The sequence below is a fragment of the Rosa rugosa genome, chromosome 6, assembly GCF_958449725.1.
Source record: "Rosa rugosa chromosome 6, drRosRugo1.1, whole genome shotgun sequence".
Lineage (NCBI taxonomy): Eukaryota > Viridiplantae > Streptophyta > Magnoliopsida > Rosales > Rosaceae > Rosa > Rosa rugosa.
The window spans coordinates 48303888-48327512 of NC_084825.1; the positions used below are offsets into that span (position 1 = coordinate 48303888).

The 23625-nt window shown below is 36.1% G+C and overlaps 2 protein-coding genes and 1 long non-coding RNA gene across 5 annotated transcripts; 2 read left to right on the top strand and 1 right to left on the bottom strand.

The window, feature by feature from the left end:
- Positions 1-7366: 7366 nt before the first annotated feature.
- LOC133718434 (protein NRT1/ PTR FAMILY 5.1) lies at positions 7367-11080 on the top strand. Its single transcript, XM_062145268.1, has 4 exons — positions 7367-7710; positions 7798-8015; positions 8525-9081; positions 10014-11080. Exons 1-4 carry the CDS (start codon positions 7596-7598, stop codon positions 10897-10899), a joined length of 1776 nt encoding a protein of 591 aa, XP_062001252.1. The 5' UTR covers positions 7367-7595; the 3' UTR covers positions 10900-11080.
- A 954-nt stretch (positions 11081-12034) lies between these two features.
- Positions 12035-15084, bottom strand: LOC133717056 (uncharacterized). 3 transcript variants are annotated; one of them, XR_009849388.1, is made up of 6 exons: positions 14672-15084; positions 13568-13672; positions 13332-13460; positions 13155-13219; positions 13005-13055; positions 12035-12248 (listed from the first exon to the last, which is right to left on the bottom strand). It is a non-coding gene; the product is annotated as an uncharacterized LOC133717056 (long non-coding RNA). The 3 variants fall into 3 exon arrangements; XR_009849387.1 differs by having other exon boundaries at positions 14642-15084; XR_009849386.1 differs by lacking the exon at positions 14672-15084 and having other exon boundaries at positions 13568-14536.
- Positions 15085-17587: 2503 nt separating this feature from the next.
- On the top strand, positions 17588-19220 carry LOC133715160 (peroxidase P7). The gene is made up of 4 exons (XM_062141538.1): positions 17588-17888; positions 18029-18220; positions 18316-18481; positions 18684-19220. The coding sequence occupies exons 1-4, from the start codon at positions 17679-17681 to the stop codon at positions 19076-19078; spliced, it is 963 nt and encodes a 320-aa protein (XP_061997522.1). The 5' UTR covers positions 17588-17678; the 3' UTR covers positions 19079-19220.
- Positions 19221-23625: the final 4405 nt, after the last annotated feature.

Below are 23625 nucleotides of genomic sequence, written 5' to 3' on the forward strand. Positions count from 1 at the left end.
GATTAGCTTTGTAAAAAATCAATCAAATTGAAGACCTTTCAGTTATTCATTTCTATGAAATACATGGACGGTTCATCATAATAGTAGTAAGTGTTGTTAGAACTATCCATTTGTTTGATTCAATTAGATAATTAAACGATTTCTGATTCGATTGATTTTTTACATAGATGATCTTTAAAGGCTAATTTAAGATATGGACTGTTGGATTATAAATTTATTAAATAAAAGTATGTTAATCGATAATAGGGGTGAATATGCTCATTCACACTAGGGGTGAACCTAAGAATTGTTCTTGGGAAAACATGTAATGTCCCTCTCCTCTTATAGTGTTGTGTTTTTTTTTTTTTTTAAAAAAAAAACCTCTTACAGTCTTGTTAGATTAAGAAAAAACCGCAAGAGTCCTTCAACTTCAATTATGGGATTAGACCGTTACTTAGGTAGCTTTACTTTCTTCACTTTCCGTTCTAGCTAATCACTTGAAACCATTTTCTTCTATTCAAGGTGGAGGACCATATACATTCAATACTGAGATCTAATAATAAATGATATATTGGTCAATGCATGTGGGTTTTTAAGTGGGCATGTATGTGGGGGTTCTTCCGATTCATCCTTTTGGCTAAACAATAATTTGAGGTATTTGTCCTAATTATTAATTGAGGACGTTAGGCATGTGGTAATTGACTTAAACAAGATTGGTAGCTACCACATCATGCATCATATGTGGTACTTGGTGCTAGCTAGCTGCATGCTGGCTATAGTCAATAAGCTCTAATCATGATAGTAAGGCTAAGGGTAAAGCTATGGTATGTTAACATTTCTCATACATCAACTATTTTTATCATTTTAAGCACTCATGTTACCACTTTGAGGACTAATATTACTATTTTGAGGACTCATATGGTAAACTAAGAAAATTTATCACTTTAAGGACTCATGTTACTACTCTGAGGACTATTATTACTATTTTAAGGACTCATGTGGTAACTAAGAAAATTTACCACTTTAAGGACTCATGTTACCACTTTGAGGACTAATATTACTATTTTGAGGACTCATTTTACCACTTTTAAGGCAATTGTATGCATGTCATACGTTAACACATTATAGAATTTTCCCTAAGGCTAATTTTATGTTATGTTCATATTAATTTTTGCTTTGGAAAATGATTTGTGGCCTCAATCTTAAGTGTCATGTCATGTCATCCACACACATCACCTATTTGTCAAATCATGCTATGTAATTCTTGAGAAAAATATCATCTTATCATTCCAAAATCTAATGACTCTAAATTATTTTGGCTTTCTTCTAAAGAAATTTTTTTTTGGCTTTCTTTCATTTTTTTTTCTTTTCATTATACTCATCCTTAGATTTAAACAACAATTTTTTTTTTCTTCAATCAAGAGTACAAAAAATTTCATGTAATTCAGTCAATAGATTTGCACATACGTTCGATTAATAGATTTGCATAACACATGTATATGAATTCAACCTTTGTTGGGTTCTTGCAAATTTTAGAAATATAATGTGAAAAATATGTATGATTGTATATATTCTTTTGGAGGGCTCTTCCACTAAGGGATCCCTTTTTTGGTATTTTATAGGGATAGGGCATTAGACCAACTTTTCGATCATATTTCGGCATCTCAACCATTCAGTTTTTAGGTCCTAATGTAAAGATCATTTCTGTAAATTTTGAGCCAAATCGGTGATCGTTAAGGTATCAAACTAGAATAAATCAATGAACGAACCAAATCTGTCAAACTTGAACCGTTCATACTTATAATCTTAAGTCGCCGTTTTGAATACCTTAACGATAATTAATTTGGCTGAAAATTTGCAAAAGTGATCTACACATTTGGATCTAAAATCTGAACGGTTAACATATTAAAATATGATCGAAAAGTTGGTCAAATGCCATATCCTTAGAAAATACCAAAAAAAGGGATCCCTCACTAGAAGGGCCCTGTATTCTTTTGTTCATTGTTTTCTTTTTATGTAGCTAGTGTTTAAACGTTAGATCTGAATTTATTATTTTTTTGTTTGTTTATCCCTTATATCTAGATTGTAGATGTTAATTAATAGCTGCTAACTTCTTACCTCTTAATTTAGACATAAGTATTTCCCAAATTCTATTTATTAATGCTATTTTTTTTTTGATGAAATTAATCAATATTTGGAAAGAAAAGTTAACGTCTATTTCTTGGCACATAATTCAATATATTAATACCATTTGGAAAGAAAAATTAAAGGAAAGAATTTAACTAAATGAAGAAAAATATTTTTTTTTTTTTTTTTTTTTAAAAAAAACCCCACCCCATTCCCACCCTTGATGGGGCTCGAACTCCTGACCTCTTATATATGAGACCAAAGCCTTACCACCCCACCAAACACACACACCCCTAAATGAAGAAAAATATTGGTCAAAGAATTTGTAGACATATCTTTTAAATTAATACATAATTAATAGTTGATATTTTTTTTGTCACCTAATTAAATTCACATATTTGCTCACCTAAGGGACAGTTTTAAGGAACTGTGAGGGACAAGTGAATCTTAACCAGATGTATTAAATATAAAAGCAGAAATTATAATAACTTAAAACTGTGTATTTATTTTCAACAGTCAGATTCACTTGTCCCTCACAGTCTCTTAGGTGAGCAGACCTTATTAAATTCATTAATGTAATTGATTCAATCCCTAACATCTAAAAGGAAATGTAAAAGGGTAAAGTTGGTGTTGCAATAGTATGATGTGGCAAGATATATTATGTGGAATTGAAAATAACATTTGTATTTACTTACATGGCATGACATCTAGGATTTGAGGCCACAAAGCTTAGGCCTCATTGAGTCCCCATACCATTGCCTTTTTTGCTTAGAAGATAAGAGATGATTAGGCGGTATTTGTTCCTTAGTATCAACGTCTACATGACACCACGTAGCCTGGACCAAATATTAGAACAAATATTATGTATACTGAATTACCTCCACATAACAGACCAAACACTCGAACCGTGAAGAAATAGATTTTGCTCACCCAACTCAGCAGCACATACTCACAGAGTGTGTGTTCTACTGCCATCACCATCATTCCCCATCATTCCTCGCCACAAGGGCTCTACCACTTTCATTCATCATAACTGACTGGCCCTTGATCCCCATGATTGTATATATTCTTTTGGAGGGCCCTTCCACTAAGGGATCCCTTTTTTGGTATTTTATAGGGATAGAGTATTAGACCAACTTTTCGATCATATTTCGGCATCTCAACCATTCAGTTTTTAGGTCCTAATGTATAGATCATTTCTGCAAATTTTTAGCCAAATCGGTGATCGTTAAGGTATCAAACTAGAATAAATCAATGAACGAACCAAATCTGTCAAACTTGAACCGTTCATACTTATAATCTTAAGTCGCCGTTTTGAATGCCTTAACGATAATCAATTTGGCTGAAAATTTGCAGAAGTGATCTACACATTTGAACCTAAAATCTGGACGGTTAAGATATTAAAATATGATCGAAAAGTTGGTCAAATGCCATATCCCTAGAAAAGACCAAAAAAAGGGATCCCTCACTAGAAGGGCCCTGTATTCTTTTGTTCATTGTTTTCTCTTTATGTAGCTAGTGTTTAAACGTTAGATCTGAATTTATTATTTTTTGTTTGTTTTTGCCTTATATCTAGATTGTAGATGTTAATTAATAGTTGCTAACTTCTTACCTCTTAATTTAGACATAAGTATTTCCCAAATTCAATTTATTAATGCTATTTTTTTGGATGAAATTAATCAATATTTGGAAAGAAAAGTTAACGTCTATTTCTTGGCACATAATTCAATATATTAATACCATTTGGAAAGAAAAATTAAAGGAAAGAATTTAACTAAATGAAGAAAAATATTGGTCAAAGAATCTGTAGACATATCTTTTAAATTAATACATAATTAATAGTTGATATTTTTTTGTCACCTAATTAAATTCATTAATGTAATTGATTCAATCCCTAACATCTAAAAGGAAATGTAAAAGGATAAAGTTGGTGTTGCAATAGTATGATATGACAAGATATATTATGTAGAATTGAAAATAAAATTTGTATTTACTTACATGACATTTAGGATTTAAGGCCACAAATCTTAAGCCTCATTGAGGCCCCATATCATTGCCATTTTTGCTTAGAAGATAAGAGATGATTAGGCGGTATTTGTTCCTTAGTATCAATGTCTACAGGACACCACATAGCCTGGACCAAATATTAGAACAAATATTATGTATGCTGAATTACCTCCACATAACAGACCAAACACTCGAACCGTGAAGAAATAGATTTTGCTCACCCAACTCAGCAACACAGACTCACAGAGTGTGTGTTCTACTGCCATCACCATCATTCCTCGCCACAAGGGCTCTACCACTTTCATTCATCATAACTGACTGGCCCTTGATCCCCATGTATGGCTATGGCTAGCCCCGCCCCCAGTTGTTTAAATACCTTCATTCATTGAATACCCACAAGGGCTCTATCCCTTCATTCATCAAATGTTTAAATACCTTTCTAAGGGTAGCCAAATGAAACTACCGCTTCCAATCTCCAAAATTTTCATTCATTCATTCTGGTGTTTATTGTTTCTGCAGTAAATGAAAATTCGATCAAGGAGTCCATCTTTATAGTCAACTGACTCAGTTTGGGGCCCCGATTTTGATATGGCCCAACAATTAAATGTAATTATTCTATGGTCCCGGAATATCAAGTGACATTGTCATGTGGTGGTCTAGATCAATCATATTACTCAAATTTGGTGGGGTTTTGTAGAGGGATGAAAAAAAAAAATTAAGAGAACCAATCAAATATAGACCTGACAATTCTTAGGTTCACCGTTCACCCCTAGGGTGAACTAGCATATTCACCCCCATTGTCGATTAATATAATTTTATTCAATAAATTTATAATCCAATGGTTCATATCTTAAATTAGCCTTTAAAGATCATCTCTGTAAAAAAGTAATCGAATCAGAATCGTTTAATTATCTAATTAAATCAAACAAATGGATGGTTCTAACAACACTCACTACTATTATGATGAACCGTCCATGTATTTCATAGAAATGAATAACTAAAAGATCTTCAATTTGATTGATTTTTTACAGAGCTAATCTTTGTATTACGTTATACAACATGAATGGTTGGATAAATTTATTAAGTAAAAGTATGCTAATCAACAATGAGGGTGAATATGCTAGTTCACCCTAGGGGTGAACCTAAGAATTATATAGACGGGGAATTTGATTCTACACCCAAATTCACACACCCCTTTTAGAATAAACTCATCCATAAGAGTGTTTTAATATACACCCAAACCAATTAATTATGTTTATTTAAAATAAAAAAACCTATTAAATAGGATAAATATTAAAACTCAATGTTGTTAAGAATTACTAAAGCTGCCACTATCAAATTCCCCATTCACCTATTAAATATGATTAATAGTCAAAATCATCTAGCAAATATTATGGAGTTTGATTGACGTTATTGTTGGTATTACCTTTACTTTAGGTTTTTATCAGTACTTAATTTTAGATGTTTACATTAATCTCATTATTATCATATAATGATGAATTTTTGGTATGTTTCTTCCTATATATAGAAACTAGTGAATTCATTCGTCATTTTTTCTTTGGGTGGAGACCTTTCACAAAGTTGCATAAGATTTCAAAGGATGATTTCAAACGACCTATTGATGAGGTTTATTTCATCATTTTCTTATGGGTTAGAGAGTTTCTTTCAAATAGGTACATATATCATATTCGTAATTCAAATTACCTATTCATCAGATTTATTTAGTATAATATCTTTGTTAATCTCTTGATTTTGTGTAAAGCTTGAATTGGATAGATGTTTAGTAATTAGAAATTTCAATTTATGAATCTGTTACAAAACTTAGTTTCATTCCTTCAAAGTAGAATCGTTGTTTCTAATTACCAGATACTTAAATTGCTTTAATATGTAATACCTATGATTTAGATGTTTGTTTTTGTAGTTTTAAATTATTTGTGTGACTCTATATCATAGGTTGTTTATTCCATAACCTATAGTATTGACAATTAATATACCTATAATTTAGATAATATATTTTGGATATATGTATGTAAATCCTAATAGAGTTTTACCTTTGAAATAGATCTATGAAGGTAATTTGCAATTGTATAAGGAATCACAACATGCAGGGCACTAGTAGTTGGGAGGTTTTTGAAGACTACATTGCAAAGTGCTAGTCGAGATGATGGATGAAGTGTTATAATGTTCTTTATATTAGGTTCGAAAATGTAAAGTTTATATTTCAATTGTAAAAACAAATTTAAAATTGTTTATTTCAATACTGGATGAACATCATTTACGGTTGTACTCATTGTCCCTATTTCAATAAATTTTTAGGTTTATTCCTTCAAAAAGAATGTGTATTTAAATTGCCTTGATATTAGAAATAAATTTCTTAATATTGTAAAGTTCATTTTCAATTGTAAAACAATGAATGATAATAATGAGTTTACTAAATTATAGTGCAAAAACTCTTGCACATTCAAAATTATTTAATGTGCCAAAATTAAGGGATAATTATATATATATTAAGCAAACTCTACAGTTACACAACTATTATGTGCTCCTTGACCACCCCATAGAATCAGACACCTATGTGGAGAAAAATGTAGGGGCGGAAAAAAAAAATCTTAAAGCAATCAATCTACATCAAGTACATTTTACATGGGCTAATTACATTAACTCGACCATTTTAGAAAATTAATGAATATGGAATGATTGTATAACTACACCTATTAGAACGGATAAGCAAAATAACATACCTTAATGAGAGGATGTTCAATCATGTCGAGAAAGAGAAATATTTATATAATAGGAATATAACAGAATCTGATGATACACAAACATATTTATTAAAAAATAGCAAATATATGGATCACATCGGAAAGGAAGAAATATAGGATAATTAAGGCAATTAATCGTTTAAATAAGAGAAAAATCAAGAATTAAATTGATTGTATTAAATTCTAAATATTTAAATTCAAAAAATAGTCAACAGCTATATTTGATTAATATTTTATTTATTCAATCAGAATGGCAAAAAAGTCAAACTAAAAATCGTGAAAAATCTTAATTATAGATTTAAAACCTATAAGGAATATTCAATTATGTGAATTGGGTGTAGATTAAAAGAAAATATAGGGGGAGATTTTCTTAATAGGAGCTTTGTTTTTTGGGTTTTTATCTAATTTTCTCTATATAGACCGATGACATCTATCCGAACCACCACGTCTACCATAATCCGGAACCATATTATAATTTTCCCCCACAGCAAGGATGTATTTGCCATGCATTAAGCATAGGCCACATAGTGTGAGAGTCGTCTCTCACTAGCTAGCTTTCTACTATATATAGGGCCACCACTTCCACTGCCCTCACTACGCAAAGAAGCTTCATAGCTTTCCAACTCTATTCCTACTTTGTTTTGCTTCTATATATCTCTCATCAAACTCTGATATATTTAACTAATTTCGTATATATATATATATACCTACGTGTGTTCGATGGAACTGGAAGCTGCCAAAGCTGGGTACACCGGAGATGGCACTGTCGATCTCCGAGGACGCCCTGTGCTTGCCTCTAAGACTGGCAAATGGAAAGCCTGCGCTTTCCTTGTTGGTACGAAGCTTACAAATTAACCACCTCTTCTAATCATATCGTTAAGTTGTAATTTCTACATCTTTCTATAACTAAATTTTGGTTCAGGGTACGAAGCTTTTGAGAGGATGGCCTTCTATGGAATAGCTTCAAATTTGGTGAACTACTTGACCACACAGCTTCATGAAGACACCGTCTCCTCCGTCCGGAATGTCAATAACTGGTCCGGTGCTGTTTGGATCACTCCGATCCTCGGCGCTTACCTAGCTGATTCTTACCTCGGACGTTTCTGGACTTTCACTGTCTCATCCCTCATTTACGTCATGGTAATTCTCAAACACTCATTTAATGATCCTAGCTTTATAATTCAATCTGAAAACTACCATCCAACTGAAGATAGTGATTGACACTTCATACTTCCACATGCTATTGAGGTTAATTTTCAATATTAATATATTCGAAAAGAACACTGCAAGGTCAGTCTGGACTGGACCATATTCTATATCTCAAGCAAATCCAGTATATTCTTCTTTTCTCTTTTGGGACCAACGAAAGTTTGATTGGTAACTCCTTGGATTTGAACATGCTAATTATGGATTTGTATTAACCCCCAATGATTTTTGTTTCTTTGGTATGAGATAACATTCTCCGTCATTAATGCTAACAAGTAACAACGTTGATAGCTAGAAAATGAAACTCAACTGATCGATAAAGACATGAAAAATTTGTATTCATCAATCAAAACAACAACGAGGGTCCCTATTCAATTTTTAGTGGCAATTTCCAAAAAGAATTCCCTAGCTTGATAACATCATTTACTTCATTTTAATTACAGGGAATGATGCTTTTGACAATGGCTGTTTCACTCAAAACCTTCAAGCCAACCTGCAGCAATGGCATTTGCAACAAGGCCTCTACCTCACAGATTGCTTTCTTCTACCTCTCTCTATACACCATTGCTTTCGGTTCCGGGGGAACAAAGCCTAATATATCCACCTTCGGGGCAGACCAGTTTGATGATTTTAACCCCCACGAGAAAAGGATCAAGGCCTCATTCTTCAACTGGTGGATGTTCAGCTCTTTCTTAGGTGCTCTGATTGCAACCCTTGGCCTTGTCTACATCCAAGAAAACGTGGGATGGGGGTTAGGGTATGGTATCCCCACATTTGGTCTAGTAGTATCCTTATTAATCTTCTATATTGGGACACCAATGTATAGGCACAAAGTTAGCAAGAACAAGAGCCCAGCTAGGGACATCATCCAAATTCCCGTTGCTGCCTTTAGAAATCGGAAGCTTCCCCTCCCAAATGATCTATCTGAGCTCCATGAGTATGCACCACAACATTACATTGACTGCGGAAAACGCCAGGTCTATCACACCCCAACTTTCAGGTAACTAATTAAGCTGTAGACTGGTACTATTCCTTAATTTTGTTTAATTAGTTACTGTTTCTTGCTACTAATTGCTGGTTTGGTTACGAAGTGAAATGTACTGGCTGGTAGAATCGTAATTAAAGGATACCCTTTTCCATAGGGCATGGACTCAAAGTAGATAGTCAATCAGACCTCATATGATATTCCATGGTCCTTTACTCCTTTAAGCATCGGTGGCAGAAGTGGAGCAAATGTGAAGGGACCTAGGTCCCCATTGATTTTATATGCATAACTAGGAAAAATACTGTGCCAAAGGCGAAGGCAGGCTCCAATATGGCTTTGAGTAGCCGTTGCTTCTAATAAATTGTCCCCATGTGTTGACTGTACCCCCCACCCCAATTAACATCATTTTTGAATAGTCATAGTCATTTCAGTCAAGTTATCTCTGTTAGAGGTAATGTCAGGATGAGATAAATTATATATGAGCAGTAGGTACCCTACCAATTTCTTAAATCCAGACAAAATAAACAAGAAACACAGCCTCCACTAGTAATCTCATTGGGGAGCGGATTCTGTAGGCAACTGTTTTGGCTTCAAGTTTAGTAAGTGAAGAAAGACGTTTCCTATCGTATGTGTTCTGCAAGATTACATGTACAAATTGATCGTATAAATGCCTTCAAAGATATTGTATAAGTAAATATCAGACATCTGAAAGGGGAGGGTGCATGTAATGAAAAAAATGAGAAATACTTCTAACTTAGCAACCGCTCTAATTAGCATTTGAAGCAAAAATCTAAAAATAAAGACGATATATAGTCTAGTGGATAGATAAAAACTAGGTTGTAAATTTTGTCAAAAAACAGGTTGTAATTTGTTTATCAAATAAGCAACAGTAGTTCACATACATCTTATTTGTTTCATCCGGCTGTCTACTTATATTCGCTTTTCAGGTTCTTGGACAAGGCTGCTATAAAAAATGCCAACACGGATGCCTCATCAAGACCACCGTGCACAGTGACTCAAGTTGAAGGAACAAAGCTGATTTTGGGAATGGGAATGATATGGTTTGTGACCCTAATTCCAAGCACCATTTGGGCACAAATCAACACTCTCTTTGTCAAGCAAGGCACCACACTAGACAGAAGCTTGGGCCCGAATCACTTCCATATCCCAGCAGCTTCTCTAGGGAGCTTCGTCACCCTCTCCATGCTTCTCTCCGTGCCCATGTATGACCGTTACTTCGTGCCCTTCATGCGTGGCAGAACCGGAAACCCTAGGGGAATCACACTCCTCCAAAGGCTTGGGATTGGATTCGTCATCCAAGTCATAGCCATTGCAATTGCCTATGCGGTTGAGGTTCGTCGCATGCGTGTCATTCGAGTCCACCATGTTTCGGGGCCTAAAGAGGTCGTCCCCATGAGCATATTCTGGTTACTCCCTCAGTACACACTACTCGGGGTGGCCGATGTGTTCAATGCCATTGGATTGCTGGAGTTTTTCTACGATCAGTCCCCAGAGGACATGCAGAGTCTCGGCACAACTTTCTTCACAAGTGGGATTGGTATTGGTAACTTCTTGAACAGCTTTTTAGTGACGATGGTGGATAAAATTACGGGGAGGAATGGGGGTAAAAGTTGGATTGGGAATAACTTGAATGACTGTCACTTGGATTATTACTACGGATTTCTTCTGGTCATATCTTCCCTAAACCTGGTGGCGTTTTTGTGGGCTTCAAGCAAATATATATACAAGAAGGAATCTGTATACGTGAAGGAAGGGTGCATTGATTTGATTGAAGCCAAAGCAGTGACCACACCTCTAGGAATATGTAATTAAGTGAGCTTAAACTTTCGATGTCAGTTTAATCTAGCTCACAACTCTAGGAAATCGATATTATGCATGTGCGTTTAATTTTCTCTAGTAAAAGAAAATTCAAACACAGTACAGTATTTGGATTTGAGTATGCTGAGATTGAAACTAAAATTTTATCAGTTTATGAGCAAAAATATTCTACTTATGTTGTAGTTTTTGTCTATTTTACGAAGCAATGCCTAACAGATGGGACATCGATCTCCTGCAATGTTTTAGGTCGACTTCAAACATTATCAAAGGCCAAGTCAACTGTAATGAGTTTTGGTGTTAAAAATCTAGTATGCACAATATATGTATATGTATGTACACATTTTGCTCAAAATGATTTCTTGAGGCATTTCATTGGTGACATTTTCTTTACTCCCTGAACCAGCCTAAGTAATCTGAACTATATATCTCCAATTTGGCCTCTAGAAAGAAAGGTCATGCATCCATGAAATTTAGCTAGTCAGAACTCTCAATTGACGATATATATTTCTCGCAATTCTCCATCATATATATATGTTTCTGTAGAGTGTTAGCATTGAAGTCACCCTCAAGTATAAGGGTCAAGTTACAGAATAGAGGGATTAAATAAGGATGTCGAACCCACGAGGATTGGCAAATCTTTTCCTAGCTAGGAAAAACCTAAGGAAAACTAGAAAGAATGCACACAATTTACAAGTTCACAAAACCAAAACTCATTACAAGTTGTGGCAAGTGAATGATGTTATGCACAAGTGGATAGTGAATAGGGGTGGGTTAGGTTTCATTCGGTTCGGTTTTGAGCTAGATCCGAACCGAACTTAAACTTCGATTCAGTTCGGTTCGGTTTTCTGTTTTTGAAAATTTAAAACTGAAACCAAACCGAACCGATCAGTTCAGTACCGATCGGTTCAGCTCAGATTTGTTTTTTTTTTAATATCATTTAACAAATAATTTTAGCTGAATAAAGAAATTTCATACTAATTTTTCAGTTTTTTTAATCATTTATATATATTTATCTATATCCATTTAAGCCACGACTCAATTCCATCCACTTACAATAATCTGGAAATTAAGAACAAAGGCCATTGGAGCCTTCCTCTCAAAAATAATAAAGGTCATTGGAGCCTTCCTCTCAAAAATAATAAAGGCCATTGGAGCCTTCTTTAATATAAACTAAAAACAAAATTAAAAGAGCAACCCATTAACCATATACAGAACTGAAAGAACCACCAAAAAGGAGCAAATCACTTTTCTACCATGTAAACACAAACTTCACTACTTGAGCTCGTGGATCTCTCCCAGGGCAACTTCTCCATACCAAGAGCAGCTTGCAGCAATGGATTAAACTGTGCCACATAAAATATTAGACAAAAGGAAACAATGCAGCATAAAAACTAATTATATGTATAAGACCCACGCCATAGAAGAACAAACATATAAACAATAGCAAGGATCTTCTGAGTCAAAGAAAGGTAATGATCTTCAAGTGCCTTGTTCATGGTCAGTAACTAATATTCATGGTCATATTAGTTATCAAGATCAGTAAGCATTGTTCTCAACAAATTTAACATTTGTGTCAAGAAATCAGGATTACAACTACCATAAAAACAAAAGTAAAATCTAGTTACTGACTTAATTCTTGCAGGGATGGAAACTGGAAAGGACATTGTAAGATAAACAATTAAATAGTATCTGCTATTCTTGGGAGATAAAAGAGAAGTCAGCAGAGTATGTGATTCAAATTAGACTCATGAAACCTTATCTCCATGGGTTGCACGCAACAACAACTTTCCACCTTAATATACATATAAATAGAGTCTATCAAGCATTGATATGTATCATTCATTAATGATAATCACAACAACAATCAGAGTCATCTTGTTAGCATCAATATTACTAGATATCAATGCTATCACAAACCGAGTTCATCCACAAATACAATATGCAGATCAGTCCATTAGTTGCACATAAAACATGCAACAACAAATCAAGCCTTGGTGGAAAGCAAAAATAATACACCAATACCAAGAACTATTACTAAAAGAGTGTTCAACATCGAGCATATTTAAACATGGATGTAGAGAAGGATCATGGCAGCAAACCTTTTATACAGCAAAAGAGTGTTCAGATCTTCACCATATACAACAAACCTCCTATACAAACATCATGGCACAAAAAAAAAATTAAAATCTTGAGAGGAGAAACAAGAAGGATTAACCAAAAATGGAGATCAAATAAGAGTGAGTTCAAACCTTGATATGGGTCTATGGCCCAGATTAACAGAACTGACAGTTTTCTATCACCAGCCGCATCATTCCTGAATAACAATTAACAAAACCCTTACTTAAAAGTTAAAACCTGAAGACAACTAGAGCTAGAAGAATCAAAAACCCAGATATAGAATCAGATTCTAAGAAAGAGCCACATACCCTAGAAAAGCCTTTCTTTTGAAATTGGTGATATTGCTAAGTGCTGCTAGATGATTGTTCCCCATCTCATTAACAAACTTGGAGCCCCCTATCTTTGGATCTTTACAACAAATCTAATGATAACTGGATCTGAAATTAAGAAGATTAAACAAAGACGATGATAACTGAGCAAGATTAAAATCAAAAACAAACCGACGAAAACAAGATTGAAGAAAAGAGTAAGAGTGAAGATATACCGAGAAGGAAAGGAGGAAGCTCCGGCTGCTATTGAGATCGGAGCTTCTGAACGTCGGAGACCTCTCGGGGAATGCCATAGTCGAAATCCACGGGATTGAGTGAGACTGCGAAGAAGAAATGAGATAGAGAACTGAATTCGTTGGTGTTTTGTTTGGTGGAAGCACAATGAAATGAGAGAAGAAAGAAACAGCAGAGAAGAAAGAGAGAAACTGAATCGCGGATACCCGGATAGTTACTTAAAAGTCAAAACGTCAAAACTTGACCGGTTTGGTTCGGTTTTTTACATGCTGAAACTGAAAATTGAACCGAACCGGTTCGGTTCAGTTCGGTTTTTTTTTTTATTTTGGTGCGGTTTTTTTTTGGTTCGGTGTTTTTCGGCTTCGGTTCGGCTTTCGGCTCGGTTTTCGATTTCGCGAACCCACCCCTAATAGTGAATGTTTGTTTGTTTGAGTGATTGGTTGATTGACTAAACTAAATGCAAGGAAAGTAGACTAAGACTAGTTAAGCTAAGGTTATAGAAACAGGGATGGGAGTTGAGGTTTGGATTGTCTACCACTAACCTCTATTGATGCAACAATGCAATATATTGAATATGAATGATGCTAAACCTATTGTCCAATTACCCTCTTAGCATCCGCATAAGACTACTAAGGCCTAAACTCCTTTGATTATATTAACTCCAACCAGATAAGTCTAGAGTTAACTACCTAGGGACAAATTCAATTACCAAATAGGTCTAAATCATTTGCTCCTAAATGCATAAAGCTTAAAGTTTAGATAACCAAGCAAGCAAACAAATCTTATCTCTCGGTGATTTTAGCTCACTACCCTCACATGCACACATGGTGCTTTCATGCTTCTTTTTGTCTAAAGGTAATCAATTTCTTAGCAAAAACTTCATGTCATGACAAACACGTTAACTCAAATTGATTAGGTCTAAGTAAATGCATTCAACTTTTGATTTAGCATGTGAAGGTGACAGCATGAATTTCATCAAATCATAAACAAAACATCAATTACAAGCAAGGTTGGCTAGGGCTTTCAACCCTAGCCCCAACAAGTTCACTACTTACTCATAACTAAACAAACAAGCTTCAACATACTATAATACATCAAGTAATTAGAGAGTGAGAAGTGACTATTGATGGTGGTGGAAGTGGTGGTGGAGATGGGTCTCCCATGTCATGGTGTGATGTTGTGGTGGTTGTCTCATCTTCCTTGCTCCTCAAGCTCCTTAATGATGTAGAGATGATGAATCCTTGAGTAGCTAGTAATGGTTTGTAGTGTTGAGACGGTTGTGGAATTAATGGGTGGTGGGAGTGGTGGAGATGGAGTTTGGTGTTTGAATTTAAGGGAGGTGGAGTTGCAGAGAGAAGATGGAGCTAAAGTGAAGTGAGAATTTATGAATGGTTCAAGAGATGATGAAGATAAGGTATGTTGGGTCTTCAAAATCAGCTATGTTAGGAGATAAAAGATGGAAGAGATGCTCTTACACCATGGTCCCAAATTGGTCCCAAAATGCATGCAAAGCTCTAAAAGGACAATGTGTGGGGAGAGATTTGAATTTCAAATGGTAGAAAATTTCCACCACCATGGTCCTCCTTGGTTGGACAAAGGGTTCTCCATGAGTGGAAAAGTTGCCGGACAATCTGATTCGCATTTTTCGCCTAAATTCCATGTCTTCTTCTTTTAGCTTCAAATCTCCGCATTTCAAACCTCAAATGGTCATTTTATTCACAATGCATGGTTTCCTACAAATAAAAGGAAATGGATTAAAGAAGGTAAAATAGCTTGGAAGACAAATCAATTTTCATAATTTTGGGGCACAAATGCATAAGTAATTTGTGACTCAACATAGAGTACAAATTAAGTAGAAACACTCGGAAAGATAATTGGTGCTTCAAATTTCTGTAGTAGCTTACCTGCCAAAAGATGTTTTGGCTCCATATGTTTATTATGAATCTGACTCTTTTTGAAGCCAGACGTTGAATTTCATCTAAACTACTTGACAAAAGTATTTCATCAAACTTTTGACCTATAATGATAGCCAAAAAAAACTATTGACCTATAACACAATGATCGATCTATATATATGTGAAAGAGACTGAAAACAAAAAATGGCAAAATTAGTCCATGCTTGATGCTTGACACCAATAGGGCCGATGTTTCATTTTCTGATGTTAAGAAATAAATAGAAAAATCCCATATGTATATTTTCTGTTTGCTAACTAAGAAGATTATTAACATCAATAGCTTTACTGTAAGACCCAAAAACTTTATGTTTCGGTGCAACTAACAAGTGAGAAATGATAGTATTTGAATTCATAACCTCAAAGTTAAGGATAACCGGAATAAAAAATTACACGATTTAGAGTGGAGCCTTGATCACTTTGAGTTTCGAGTTCGAATTGAATTTTATCACTAGCTACCTATTCCATATGAATCATGGGAGTTTGGAAGTCCTTAACCTTCTTTAGTGCGCATGATATAAACTAGCCAACTAGGCCAATTATAAGTAAAGGCGCGTAGTCTTTTCTATTTTATTATTATTTTAATTGAAAGAAGTAAATTACATAGAGAGGAAATTATACCAAATTTCTCGACAACAACAACAAAAACAAAATTAGGAAAACTCATTCGTTCCTGATTACTAAGACTATGAGTGATAGGTGGAGCCAAATCCACCAAACTAAATAAGGAAATAGTTTCAAAACCTGCTAATGCGTCCGTGATTTGATTCCCTTGAAAATATATGAGTAGAACGAAATTATATTTGAGAAATATCATGCAAGCAATTACCCCATTCCACATGAAGTTCAAGGTACAAGGTGAGAAGATTTAAGAAAATTGAGAACAATTATAGAGTCCACATCCAACCATACGAATTTCCAGTCTCGAACCTACGCTAATTGTACAGCTTTAATAACCGCCATGACCTCCAGTGCAACAGTACAGGGCATTTTTAAGTTTGAGCAAAAAGCACCCAAAACAACACCTTCATAGTCCCGAAACAAACCACCATAACGTCCTACTTGGCCTAAACTACTTTTCCATTTTCCATTTGTGTTTATCCTGATGCAACCAAATAAAGGAGGATGCCAGTTAACTTCAATCATACGAGGAGCCTTCCACTGCCTACAATGGGCACCAAACCCCTTCAAAATAAGCAGTGACAATGTAACTAGAAGGACAAATTTAACCTGAAATCAGCTTTTCATGCTTTCCCCACGTCAATTTTTACACCGTCAAACTTGACTTTGTTCCTTAACTGCCATATAAAGTTATAAACCATCCTTTCAAAAAAAAAAAAAAATAAATAAAGTTATAAACCATAGGAGTGTCAGTGAAGCATGCAAGCCACACAATTCTTTCAATTGTGGGCTACGACCAACAACTAACCCGGCCCCTTTGCATGATACTCAATAATGAGCCACGAAGAATCCCTAATTTAAATTTGTGTAACATAATTACAAATTGCCAAATACCTACAAATGAGCATTGAAGAAACAAATGCTCCAATAGTCCAATGAAGCATGCATTCCTAAACCCGCATAGTCTGTCTAATTATGTGTAATTAACTATTTAAAGAGTATGAACTCGAAGACTTAGCAGTCGCCACACTTTAATTAGTAGCTAATCAGAGTAGCTACACTTTCGGTTAAAGCTCCATCATCATGCCTTCTATTACTGCATATGAAAGCAAAAGCCAAAATAGTCAATGTTTTCCTTTTTGGCCTTTAACTTTCCCACTTTGACAGACATATATATAGCAACTTAAACCTAATATACTAGAACCCTTTGACAAATCTCAGCATGCACATTCTATTATAGCATATCTCAACCGCGTAATCTTACTATTTGATTATCTTCGATTTTCTTTCATTTCTGTACCAATCAAACTCCCTTTCTGAACCTAGTTAATTATCAATTGCCATGCACTAAGATTTCTACGTGTTAGGTCACCTGCCGACCCTAATCACCTTGAGAAGACCCTTATATAAACACCACCATCTCTGGTCTTGTTTTCAACAGTTCAACACAAGTAGTACTATCAAGTACCTACTTTCTCCAACTAGCTAGCTAGCTAGCTCCACTTATAGCTTCTTATCAATGGCTTCATCTTCCTTCATTGCCATTTTGACCTTTGCTTTCCTTCTGTTCCTGGGCACCACTAGCGCTCAACTTTCAACAAACTTTTACTCCAACTCTTGCCCCAGGCTCTTCTCCACCGTGAAATCCACCGTGCAATCTGCAATAAAAAACGAGGCCCGGATGGGCGCCTCCCTCCTCCGCCTCCACTTCCACGACTGCTTTGTCAACGTAAATCTTCTTGTTTACCTAATTGAGATTCAAAGTCATCAAACATTTCGTCATCCAAAGGGTCAATAACGGATTGTCTACATATGTTTAATGTCGTCGTCTAAACTATAAATAAATCATTGCTAACTAAATATTGGCAGGGGTGCGATGGCTCGGTGTTGCTGGATGACACAGCAAACTTTACGGGAGAGAAAAATGCAGTTCCTAATCAGAATTCGGTTCGAGGATTCAACGTGATCGATAACATCAAGTCTGCAGTCGAGAAGGCGTGCCCCGGCGTGGTCTCATGTGCTGATATTTTAGCCATTACTGCCAGGGACTCTGTTGTTATCGTAAGTCAACCATGTAATTAGTAATTAAGTGGGCACTAATCATGTTTTAGCTAGAGGTACATCGGGATTTAACTATACATGGGTCTTGTTTGCAGCTTGGAGGACCTAGTTGGAATGTTAAATTGGGAAGAAGAGATGCTAGAACTGCTAGCCAAGCTGCTGCTAATAACAGCATTCCCCCTCCAACGTCTAACCTAAACCAACTCATCTCCAGATTCAGTGCTCTTGGCCTTTCCACCAAGGACATGGTTGCTTTATCTGGTATGTACATAAGATCTCCGGTGTTATGAACACGTAAGACGTGACAGTTCTGAATGCACAAAGAAAGTCTGCCATATATCATAAATTTTTTGATGGATATCATCTCTTAACTAGACTTCGACGCTATCATGTGACGGAAACAGCCGTTTTTTTTTATTAATTCTTTTGTCTGGAGATGAACAATTATTGTACAATTGACCAGGGTCACATACAATTGGGCAAGCAAGGTGCACAACCTTCAGGGCTCGTATATACAATGAAACCAACTTGGAGAGTACTTTGGCTCAAACAAGGCAATCAAACTGCCCAAGGACCGCTGGCTCAGGAGACAACAACTTGGCTCCACTTGATCTTCAATCTCCAACAGCGTTCGACAACAACTACTACAAGAACCTTATCCAGAACAGAGGTCTCCTCCACTCCGATCAGCAGTTGTTCTTGAATGGTGGCTCCACCGATTCCATAGTGCGTGGCTACAGCAACAGCCAGAGCACATTCACTTCTGACTTTGCGGCCGCAATGATCAAGATGGGAGACATTAACCCGCTCACTGGATCCAATGGAGAGATTAGGAAGAACTGCAGGAAGCCCAATTAATATTATGCATCGATCCTTCATATAAGAATAAATAGTTTTAAGAGATCTTCTTTTATTAAGTAGTATGTGTTGTGCCTTTGTCAATTTCTCCTGTAGAAGGTACTCTATGGCCTTGGAAGAATGTAGAAGTTTGTTCGAAATCTTGGACACTGTCTTTTTTATCTTGTTTTTTGATGATTGTCTTTTTTATCTTGTTAGCATCTATGAAAGTCTATACTATTGAAGTATTGATTCATGCACTTTATTTTTTTATAATTAAGATTGAGGATAGAAGAGCAACAATGCTCTCCATCTCCCCTGTATTTCAAAAGAAAGAAAAAGATACACATAAGAGGGGGGACATAAAACCTTACCCCTCAAATTAAAGCAAAATTCATGCACTTACCCTTTATCACTATATTTCAACCATAATTAATTTATAAGTGATCTGTAAATTAAAAAAAAAACATTTCAAGCCAACTATGTCAAAAGAAGATGTTTCTGGTCGTTATGCATATATGCGGCGTATTTTGAAGGATCGAACTGCTAATTAGTGGGATCTAATGGAGCTTGAACTAGTTCATTGTGTTGACTCCATCAGTAGCTGCAATTATTTTTACATGTCTTGTGGAGCTGGTTTCACCACATACAAATTAAACCTCTTCTTTGTTTGACTTAAACCTCTTCTCTGTTCTACCTATGCCAAGAACAAAATAAATAATACGTACACCAATTCTAGACCGTCTTAAACAATAACTACAGCAATGGCATCCTCTTATCCCCTAATGGCCATTTTCATGACCTTGGCTCTGGCTGCGAGCACCGACAGCGCTGGACTTTCGACAGCTTTTTACTCCTCGTCTTGTCCAAAGCTCTTCTCCACCGTGAAACCCATAGTCCAATCCGCAATCAATAAGAATCCCCGAATGGGTGCCTGTCTTCTCCGCCTATATATTCTTCCACGATTGTTTTGTTAATGTAAATTTTTCTCATTATTCATTTTTATATATGCACACAATTTCAAGCAACATTTAGGCCTTGCATATGTCAATTACTCATGCGCGGGACTGTTCTTAGCACTTCTCTAATGATTGTTAGTTTTGGTTGTCTTACGGATACTAATTCATGGCAATGCCAGGGATGTGATGCGTCGTTGCTCCTGGACGATGCGTCGAACTTTATAGGAGAGAAAAATGTTCCTCCGAACAAGAACTCTGCATGTGGATTCGAAGTCATTGATCAAATCAAGTCCGCCGTCGAGAGAGTGTGCCCGGGCAGAGTCTCAAGTGCCGATATAGTTGCTATTGCAGCAAGAGACTCTGTTGGCATTGTAAGCACTAAAATTGAATAATACATAAAAAGTTGATTGCATACACTTACACAACAATACAAAATATATCCACAATCATAACAAGCTAAGTCTATGTCTCGTCATTGGGGTTGGAAAAATGTATTAACCACTAAAATATAATTACAGACAGCTAATCTAATTTTTTTTTTCATAGGCGTTCGAGCCCTCACCCCCACACTTAAAACCAACATTGTCCTCAATATTGTAAAGTGAGCTCGAAAGCTAAAATCCGTGTTGGATTTAAGCATGAGAGTGAAGTCCGGGCGAAGGCACACAAATTAACTATGAAAATGAAAATCTAAATGCGGATAAAAGTTACGGAAAACCCCCTTTGTCAACCTCCATTGCTCACGACCTTCGAAGAAGACAAATATGAGACACCAACCTCAAGGCCTTGGGCCTTGACTTCCTTTACGTATGCTCCATAATAGCTCAAGGTGCTCGTGAAAAGATCAACTCCATTGAAAAATATGTAGTGCATGTCCAAGAGCAATGCGTCACAAATAGCCCATCAAAGAATAAGGACAAGGTCCTCCATTAAGATCATAGGCTTTGCCACCTCCAACATAACTCACAGTTGCCTATAATAACCTCCATTGAAGAATTGAAGTGCAAGAAGTCCAACCACTCCGAGTGAACACAAACTAGTGAGTGCAGAAAACTTCCAGCAAATGACCTTTTTGCCTTTAAATGCTCATATCCCAAACTCAGTAACTGATAAAGAAATGAGACCCCTTGAATTAAAAAGTAGACTCAGAGAGCTTTCTATCCATGTAAATTGAGCCACTATCTCCAACTGAGATGAAAACCAAAGCTGGTCAAAATTGCCGATCTGTCTTGAAGACTTCTGCTGACCCTCAGTCACCAAAATGACAATATCTGAAGCTCCGGAGGTGAAAAGAGGGTGAGACCAACTGAAAATGAAAATAGACTCATGAAGATAGCTTCTGTTTAAATTTCACTGGATAATTATATCTGAGTCAAGAATCGTTGGCCTCCAAACTCACTAATTTGTTCTGCAGTTTTTGCTGTGCCCTGTTTCTGACCTCTGTCACTTGGAACACAATATCTGAAGCTAGAAAAGTTCAAATTAAAAACTGTTTTTCCAGCATATAGAGGACATGTGAAGATACATCTCTGTAAAATTGTAGCTCCAAATTGCTTAATATATAGAGGGTGTAGCTTCTCAAAGTCACTCTACAATAACTGTCTCTGTTCTGACCTCCATGCATTGACCACTAAATAACTTGAGTTTCAGTGATTCAACAAGGCTAAAATTTTGGTATTACATAGCAGGCACACAGTGGAATGTGTCCAGAAAAATTCAACTCAAAATAGGATGTATATCTGAAATTTTAGTCAACCAAATTGAACTGAAATTTCTGGACAGAAACTGCTCACTACCAAATTAATTCTCCTTCACATTTTCAACTCCATACACCTCCCATCCTCCCAAAAATGACTTAAAAGCTTTATTCACAACAAAAATAAACTAAGAAAGAAAGAAATACTACCGATGATGTGCTAGGGTTGCCTCCCCAGCGAGCGCTTTGTTTAAGGACTTCATTGCCGGTCCATATAGAACATGATCTTGTCAAGGTGGATACTTCTCAAGTACGACCACCCTATTGTTTGGGGCTAAGGGACTCCTCGATGTGTCATAGAGATAAGATCAAGAGCTATCCATGAATATTGCAATTGGTGACCAAAAGTGGAGCTTCTTAATCTTCCTCTTCTTCTCGATTTTTCTTCTAGGAATCAATATCCTTGCCTTCTCCTTCTCAAGTGGTTTAGAAATGATGCTCATAGGAACAATAGGTGGTAGAAGCTCTTGAGAGTAATGGGAAAGGGTGAGTGCAAATGCTTCATTTCCTTTCCAATCCATCACCTCATTGTAAAAACATTAACCACTTAATGGTGGATTGGGAGGTAAAAGTACCTTGATTCCAATCCTCTCATTAAGAACATAAGTGCTCAATGTTTTACTCTCCACCTTGGGAAGCTCATAATGGATCTCCATGGATGTGGGAGGAGAGAAAGTCCTCGGATCTTCAACTTCTTCATCATCACAAAGTATTGAAGGACTATCTTCCTCCATGAGAATATCGGCCTCAATGAATAAGGGATTATGATGTATGATTTCAAACTCCGCATCCTCCTCACTAGACAAGACATCATCCTCATCGAAATCATGTTCAAGTACAGCCTCAATGAATAAGGGATTGTAGTGTATGACTTCAAGCTCTGCATCCTCCTCACTAGAAAAGACATCTTCTTCCTCGGAATCATCTTCAAATATCTCCCCTCCATTAGGAAGCTTAGATTTCCAATATTGCACCCATTTCTCCGAAGTGTAGTCTCTCACCCCACTTGCATTGAAACTTTCATAACCAAGATCACTTTCTTGTTCATGAACATCACCATCTCGATCTTGAATAGGCAACTCTTGCTCATGATGCACATAATATACTTCTTCTCTTGAATTAGGCTCCATTTGGTCAAAGAAAGATGCATGCTCATAAATGGTGATGGGTGGCTCTTGTGCAAGACTGGCCTTAAGTTGCTCATTGGAATGTATAAGCATCTCTTGAGAAGCTTGCAGTCGAGCTTGGAGGCTTGCAATTGAGCTAGTAGTCCTTCAACGAATTCCTTCCGAGGTTCATAAGCTTGATAACCTCCACCATATAAACTTTCTTGCTCATATCCCCACGGGTCTTCCCATCCATAGTTCCACCAATCCATAGCTCAATGTAATAGAAAATAAGTACCTATGAATTCCCAAGAATGAGATAAGTAACCAAAACTTAAAAAGAAAATAGAAAAATAACCACACAAAACATAATAAACTATTTAGATATATAAACAAATATTCCCTTTTTTTTTTCTTCAAAGAAACAAAAAATATGCTAAAGTGACCTAAAGAACCGATTCACCAAGGGATTAAGGCTATTAAACCCTAATCCCCAGCAACGGCGCCATTGACTTGGTTCATATACTCTCGCAAGCGTACGAATCGTGTCAAGATAGGGAAATATTAAGCCCAAAATTATCGTACCACCGGGATTAGTGGCTAACCCACAATCCTTGGGTAGTCGGAACTAAAGTCACTAAGCAAATAAAGGAAAATAAAACAAATAAAAATGCTAATCTAAGGCACCAAGCCTTAGCAATGCTCGGCTTTGGTTTTCACCAAAGTCTAATCAAAACTAAGAGCCTA